The 7,592-nt window shown below is 41.9% G+C and overlaps 2 protein-coding genes across 2 annotated transcripts; both read left to right on the forward strand.

Moving 5' to 3' along the window:
* The first annotated feature begins 243 nt into the window (after positions 1-243).
* tpgs1 (tubulin polyglutamylase complex subunit 1) lies at positions 244-2,474 on the forward strand. Its single transcript, XM_067480099.1, has 2 exons — positions 244-697; positions 1,214-2,474. Exons 1-2 carry the CDS (start codon positions 360-362, stop codon positions 1,872-1,874), a joined length of 999 nt encoding a protein of 332 aa, XP_067336200.1. The 5' UTR covers positions 244-359; the 3' UTR covers positions 1,875-2,474.
* A 971-nt stretch (positions 2,475-3,445) lies between these two features.
* LOC137101805 (uncharacterized) lies at positions 3,446-7,309 on the forward strand. The gene is made up of 4 exons (XM_067480653.1): positions 3,446-3,723; positions 4,199-4,747; positions 4,841-5,001; positions 6,530-7,309. Exons 1-4 carry the CDS (start codon positions 3,559-3,561, stop codon positions 6,963-6,965), a joined length of 1,311 nt encoding a protein of 436 aa, XP_067336754.1. The 5' UTR covers positions 3,446-3,558; the 3' UTR covers positions 6,966-7,309.
* Positions 7,310-7,592: the final 283 nt, after the last annotated feature.

The raw sequence follows: 7,592 nt of genomic DNA on the forward strand, positions 1-7,592 counted from the left end.
AATGAAATCCTAGATTTTAACAGCAGTCTGAGGGGCTGAGATGCTGCAACTGAGTGGTCAGTGGAAAAAAATTATTGAAAAAAGAAGAGTACAGGTTGTCGCATAATTGCTTTGTAACTACTTTTGTTAAGGGTTTTAGAAATTGGCAAAAACAACTCGGTCAATACAGTTTTTTATTTTAAGTAGTATTCAGTAGTAGTATAAATAAAAAAAATGGGGATGGTGCAAGATTCCCTCGATCCGCTCTTGTTAAGTTGGGAACCCCTTTAATTCCCTTGCATCGATTGGTCCGTTTCTGTTTCCTGACCGGTCTTAAATCACTTCCGCTGCCGTTGCTGCGACACGGGACGACAACAGCAATGGCCGACAAGGAGAAGCGCCGGTCCGGAGTTCCTCCTTCAGGGATGCCCGAAGGCAAAGCCCCCAAATCGGATAGCGACGGGGAGTTTCTGTCACAGGCGGGGGTGGGAGAGCTTCTCCGCGGGGCCATTCTGAAGATGGTCGAGGCCAGGTCGGACGATCCCATCGGGTTCCTGGCCGACCACTTTTGCAACCTTGCCTCCGTGACAGAGGCCGGCAGAGCTGGTTGTGATGATGGGAGTCAGTTGAGCAACGGCCCGCTGAGCTCGGGAGCTCAGGAGCAGCAGCATCTGAACCGGGCGCTTTGGCACCTGCGGCTGGCGCACCACTCCCAGAGGTCTGGTCCAAAGTGTCTATAGGGTCCTGCTGGAGTGATGAGCAGACAGCCAGTGGTTTAAAAGATTATTTTTATGTAAACTAAATTGGAATGCAGTAGAAGACTTACCATGCCATTAAATTATGCAGCTGTTAAAAATGTTCTTGGCCATGTGCTACTTAAACCTAACAGATACTGCAAAACACTGAACATGTAGCTTAGTCCAAATTAACCATTATCAAAGCCGACTGTAAAGTAAGACATCGAAAAACTTTTGGCACAATAAATCTGGTATCCCAAATCCTATCCAGATAAATCAAAACCCCTTTAAGCCAAATCACAAAACATATTTTTTACAGTAAGGGAGATAGTGCTGATATATGTATATTGCTCACCTTCTTTCATTAGTTCAGCATAGACCACTATTTTGATTATAGGTAAACTGTGGTGTGGATGGTTTTGAAAGACTGACTTGTTTTGTAGTTGAAAAAGATGTTTGTGTAATATTTTAAAATGTTCCATTTGTTATAAACCTAGATCTGCCTTCAGCAACAATGTCCGTGTGGCCTATGACCTCCTAAACTTTACTCAGCCCTGTAGACGGCCAGGTGAGGTTCCTGAAGGCCCTGATGACTCCTGTAACGATGGCCCCACAAAAGGAGGGGGAGGAGGAGGAGGGGTGAAAGGAGGCCTCTACTCACAGACTCTGCAGTGCCTGTGCAGTGAAGGCGGAGTCCCTGCCTCAACGTCCGCTCCACTCCTCCAGCGCCTCCATTGCCAAGACCATGAGGCGGTCCCTTATGATGTCTTCCGGCACGGTGTGCTCACTTGTGCCGTTTTCTCAGACTACATTCGGCAGGCTCAGAGGCTCTACGCGGAAGTCTGCTGCCCAGATGAAGGCCCCGCCTCACGATCGTTGTGCTTGGCGGTGCTGGGGACATTAAAGGAAGCCTTAGAGACCTCCCAGGGATGTGATGCAAAGTGCTGTGTTAATGCTAATTGTAAAGTTAATTCCTGTGTGGAGGCTAATCTGAAGGCTATTCGCTATCTAGAGGCCAGTGCCAAGATCTCTCCCTATAAGCTAGCTCAAGCCATGTCTGAAGCACGGACACGGGGTCCAGGCGGAAACATGGACGCTAAGGAGTTTGAGAATGCGGCAGCAGACCTGTTTATCACTCGCGTCAAAGTTTTGTCCTAAGTTTCATCCCTGGTTTTCCACCATTTATGAATGTACAGCAACCACGGAGTGAATGCTAGAATAAGCGAGTCCTCTCTGTTCACCTAAACTCAAACCTACTGCTGCATAGGTGGCAAATTTCTACTTAATACCCATTAAAAAATTGGATTTGATTTAGTTCCAGAATAAGCTATAACGCACACGCAAAATATAAAGTTCAGGTATCTTCTCCTCTTTAGACATCTCCCAAAAACTGAATATGGACATAATTTGGTGAATAACATAAATAAAAAATATATTGTTTGATGTTTGTTCTCTGCCCTAAGATAGACTGGCCACCTGCATCCAACCCCCCACTCCGGACCCTAAGCAGCGTGAGAGCTTACAGATAATGGATGGATGAATGGGTGGTTTGATGGACATCTGTTCTTGAACATATTTACATGATGGATATGAGAACTAGACCTCTGTGACTAATCAAGCAGATACCGTACTGTGAAGGCTGTGAAATGTCTTGGATGTACTACACACATTTCTTCCTGCCACTTTCCATTGTTGTTCATGAAATACTCTGATTAAAAAGTAAGATTGTGGGCTAGATCTACATCTAATGGAACTGAATACAGCAATCCTGTAATAAATCACTGGAGAGGTGTTGAAGTTTCACAGAAAACAAACAAATGCAGTCTGGCGGGGTCGCTTTAGCAGGAAATATTTGTGGCAATAAACACTGACTACAGGTAAAGACCAGTGATGCATGATGCATAAAGAAAACACACAAAGGTGCAGTAACTGGAAAGGCAGGAATGGCTGGGGCACTGCAAGGCATATGGGGCTGGCCAGGTGTAAAAATAACATTTTAGTGAAGGAATAAATTCAGGAATCTAAATGGAAATGTGACAAGCTCACAACAACAAAGGTCATTTACTTGTGTTTCTAACAGTGAAGATTAATCTGAAGGAGATTACTGGCAGCAAAGGGCTTTTCCATTATGGAATTTACAATAGATTTTTCACTTTGATTTCTTTTAGTTATTCCAGGTAGTTCTTGCATAAAACATGAAATCTCATTAGGAACTAGAAGCACATATGTGTCTTGTGACCTGCGGTTATGATTGGAATCAGAACTCATGAGCAATTTGCAAAGATATCAGGAAAGTCTATTTAGCATGGATATTAAAATACAGACGTACCAGTGACTCAGATGCTGCATTTGGAGAAATACTCCCACTGTGACACGTTACATTGATGAGGCCAACATAGGGTGTGCTTAAGGAATCAACATAATGAAGCCAGGTCTTAGTCAGAAAAACAAGGCTGAGGGTTCTTGTGATGCTCGAAAGAGACATTCACATAATCACAGTAAGAAACATTATTCTTTCATTAGTAAACAGCATTTAAAGTTTTTATTTGCCGTTTTTCTGTACTGAAGCATAAAGGTTTTGTTAGCATTGAGTACATGTTATTTTGTAGCTAATAATTAACTGTTTACTACTTTAATAGCCAGTCACATTTAACTCAACAGAGGAAACGTCGTATAAAACGTTGGACATTTTCACACACTAGATGGCAGCACCCATCTGGTGTCCACGATCAAACAAAGAGGAAGAGAGCGGAAGTAATCAAGCTTATCGTGAAATGACAGCAACAACGTCTGAGCTGCTTGCTATACATCCCTTTCATTGCCATAACGTGAAGTTGTGAAGATGGAAGAAGAGGAGCAGCTGCGTTCGTTTATGTTCCTAATGTCTTACATGCTGCTGAAGCGCAGGAGAGACATTAACAACGCGAATATCCAGAGGCGCAATGAGATCCAAAGGCGCATCAGACACAGACAATACTTCTTCCAGAGACAGAAGAGGATGCTCCTGGTCAGTCCCTCCCTCAGTGTGCAATTTTAGAGCCAGTCACATACATCTAAATATTGGTATATTGATTATTCAATACAATTGATGAATTGGTGTCAAAATGAAGATACAATTGCCTGTCATACCTAATTTGATGTTGTTATTTATAAGAATTCACACCCCTAATCTAGAGTGAATAAACATTTTAGAACAGAAGAAACTGATTGATATATTCTTTTCATTTGATTAATCAATATGAAAATCAGCCCATTGTTTAGGTGCCAAACATAGAACAATAAATTAGCAGTTTTACATACAGGAAGAAGTCAAGTCAAGCTGTAGGTTACATGAATTAGGCACAGAATAAAAAAAAACATTCACATTTTTGTCCATAATATTGATGTTTATTCAGTAGAATAATTCATTTTTCACAAATTGTGTGAAACAGTAACTGGAAAAGTAGTTGCTGTAGATTAAATTTTATATTTTTATGTTCCAGATGATGATAGCAGGAGGTATCCGCTCCAACGTCCGCATCCGTACACGTCCCTGGACCACCACTCCGAGCACGGATTGGTGGGAGCGGGTGGTGATGACAGAATTCCAGCCCTCTGATTGGTTGGATAAATTCCGTATGAGCCGAGAGACATTCTTCTACCTCTGTGACAAGCTGCGGCCCCGGCTAGCTCGACAGGATACCAGCTTCCGCCTGGCCCTGCCAGTGGAGAAACGCGTAGCTGTAGCTCTGTGGCGTCTTGCGTCAAATGTCGAATACCGCACCATCAGCACCCTTTTCGGTGTGGGGAAGTCCACTGTGTGCAGGTGCGTCAGAGACATGTGTCACGCCATTGTGGCACTCCTCAGCTCGATTTACCTGCGGCCCCCCACTGAGCAAGACTTAGAGGATTCAGCTCAGCTGTTTCTTTCCCAATGGGGCTTTCCTCACTGTGTTGCTGCCATCTCAACCCTTCACACAGCTATTATTACCCCATCAAACAACGCGTCCGACTATGCCAATCCTGCCGGTTGGCTGTCAGTGCTGTCGCAGGTAGAGGCACGCACTGTTTTAGGCTCCAGCGTATGCTAGTTTATGTCTACATGACATTTTGACTGCTTATTTGTTCTGGGTCTGCTCCTCCAGGTGGCTGTCAGTGGTCGGGGACAGTTCTGGGATGTATGTGCCAGTTTCCCAGGTGGGACAGACCCAGCTGACATCTTACAGAATTCATCACTCTGGGCCACAGCTGCAGAGGGTGGACTGTCGCCTGCCCCAACACCAGTCTTCATGGGAAAACCACTCAGGTGAAGTTAACAGAAAGAGATTTTGTATCAACTATATCAAATTCCCCTTGAGGGAACACACATTATTCTGTCCCATCTACTGTGTCAAGTTTCCACACAGGATTTGTGTCACTGTTCTGTTTACCGTTAACGGCGTCTAACACCTTAAATATTGCTGAAAGGCTGGTACATGATAAACACAAGATGACAGAATGTGAGAACTTCCAGACAAAGCTTCAACTTTGCACAATTTCCATTGCAACTGAAGAGGCGATTAAACACAAATCACAGATGCGATTACTAAGTGGTCCAGCTGTTTTAAGTATATTGCTATTTTTGGATTATATTGCGACTACAGAAGACAAGTACAAAAAGAAAAACATAATCACAATATAAGCACCAATACTACATTTATATGTCAAACTGTCTATTTCTTAGTGCTAAGTATCCTAAAATAGCTTGACCACCTAGTGATCATAAGCTTGCTTTGGCTTTAACCACCTAAACTGTTACAGCTTATATTGTGTCATGGTCAAGTTTAGTTGTTTTTGCTTTGTAATAACAGCTTTAACAGCTCTTGTAGAGAAAACTAATTGTTGAAGATAACTATTGGTCGATGCCATGTATAAACACCATTTCTCAAAAAAAAAATTGCTTATTTGCAACATGCAATCAATAAATAAATTAATACGTTTTGTATATGACGACTAGAAAAACATTATATTTAATAAATTGTGCCATTGCCAAATAAAGGAGCATTTAACAACTAATTCGTTTAATTGGCAACAGGTCAGTAACATGAAACGGAAACACTCCTGAGGGGACTTTGCTTTGATGTTTTCTCCTGGACTTAGATTTTTGCTTGCCTTGTAGCTCACTTGCAAGTCGCTTTGGATAAAAACGTCCTCTAAATGTAAACATGACTGGGTCTAAAAAGAGCATTTTAGAAAGGCAGAGCCTCTTTAATGTAAAGATGGGCAGAGGTTCACCAATCCACAACCAACTGCATCTAGAAATTGAGGACCAAATTTTAGAAAAATGTTTGTCAAAGCACATTGAAAATGAGATATTTTCCATGAAATGCCAAAAAGTCTCAGTTTCAACATCTGATATGTTGTTTATGTACTATTGTAAAATAAAATGGGTAAAAATATGGACACATTGTCCCAGTTGTGCCTGGAACCAGTATAATTGTTTTGTATATAATAATTTATATGTAATAGACAATTTCATAATTTTGTATAAACATTTGACCAAGCACAAAATTAGAAAAGCTTTGTTAAAAATCACAGTTAAATTAATCAGGGAACAGAACTACACATAACAAGTATGTAAAAAGTCTGGAGATAAAGATGACAGCTCACATTTCACTATGCTTAATAATATGTAATATACTAACAGAAAATAGGCTTTAGCTTAGTTTTAAAATCTGTTTATCCTGAGTGAGAAGCTGTCATTAATCCTTCTCATTTGAGCTGGTCAAAGTGCTAAAATTTCTCTTTAGGAAGTTGAGTCTACTAGTGTAACTGACTTAATCTGTTGTGGTTAGGTATGTGCTGCTAGGGGAGGCCTGCTACTCGCTGCAGAGCTGGCTAATGAAGGCTTACCCTGAGGAAGGAGGCAGGAGGTTAAGTCACGCAGCGCTGACGGAGCCACAGCGGCTCTTCAGTCGAAAACTCACGAGAGCGCTGCGCGTGTCTGAGGAGGCACTGCTGAGGCTGAGGTCTCGCTGGCAGTGCCTGAGCAAGAGGAACGACTGTGGACTGGATGTGGTGCCCACCATGATATTGGCTTGCTGCATTCTGCACAACATGTGTGAGTCCCACGGGGATGCCTTCAAGGCAGAGTGGCAGGTGGAAGTGGCCGAGGCAGAAAGCCCTCAGCCTAGCCACAAACGGCTCCTCTCAACCAGCATGGATCAGAGTCATGCTGAGGAGGTCCGACACCTTTTTTGTGACTATTTTGATCAGCAGAATAAATTATAATGAACCTGTATTGTTGAGAATCCTCGTAAACCTTTTTACTTGTACTGTTATATTTTCTTACACTAGTGCTGTGTGGCAGTGCCACGTGTTCTGTTAGCCCAGTAATGTTCAAACATGGCAGAGTTAGCATACATCACAAACCACAGAAGAATACAAATCTAAAGGATGTGATGTCTAAAATCATAACAGATCCATAGAAGAAACAGGCTACATTTAGGTAGAAGTCTTTATTCTGGTGCCTCGATCAGGATCTAAAAATGCTAATCTTGTCCACCCCCCCAAAGTCTATTTTTTATTGTGTAAAAAGCTTCAAAGCCTGAACAGGCTGCTTGCATGAGTAAATGAATATTAATAAATATTTGTATTCATTATAACCCTGTGGTTGTTTTGTAACTTTGTGTGTGTGTAGTAGCTTTAATGTGTAAAACTGTCTTATTTTTGATGCTCTTTGATATTGCATATTTGGTAAGATTGTAACCAGGGCCTTGTTATTTAAATACCAGTTAAAAAGATGTAAAAGCATTACAGAAACTGTTTGGACACACATCAGATATCTGAAAACTGTCAAAGTCAAATGCAGTTTCTCCATTTGTTAACTGCACGGTGGTAAATAATCAGCTAGTAATT

The sequence above is a fragment of the Channa argus genome, chromosome 16 (assembly GCF_033026475.1).
Source record: "Channa argus isolate prfri chromosome 16, Channa argus male v1.0, whole genome shotgun sequence".
NCBI lineage: Eukaryota > Metazoa > Chordata > Actinopteri > Anabantiformes > Channidae > Channa > Channa argus.

What these genes read in the sequence shown, in the direction of transcription:
- LOC137101805 (XM_067480653.1), top strand. Translation starts at nt 3,559, where the DNA reads ATGGAAGAAGAGGAGCAGCTGCGTTCGTTTATGTTCCTAATGTCTTAC. An exon ending in GACAGAAGAGGATGCTCCTG is followed by an intron (nt 3,724 to 4,198) that starts GTCAGTCCCTCC and finishes TTTATGTTCCAG; the next exon opens with ATGATGATAGCAGGAGGTAT. An exon ending in GGCTGTCAGTGCTGTCGCAG is followed by an intron (nt 4,748 to 4,840) that starts GTAGAGGCACGC and finishes CTGCTCCTCCAG; the next exon opens with GTGGCTGTCAGTGGTCGGGG.
- tpgs1 (XM_067480099.1), top strand. Translation starts at nt 360, where the DNA reads ATGGCCGACAAGGAGAAGCGCCGGTCCGGAGTTCCTCCTTCAGGGATG. An exon ending in CTGGCGCACCACTCCCAGAG is followed by an intron (nt 698 to 1,213) that starts GTCTGGTCCAAA and finishes TTATAAACCTAG; the next exon opens with ATCTGCCTTCAGCAACAATG.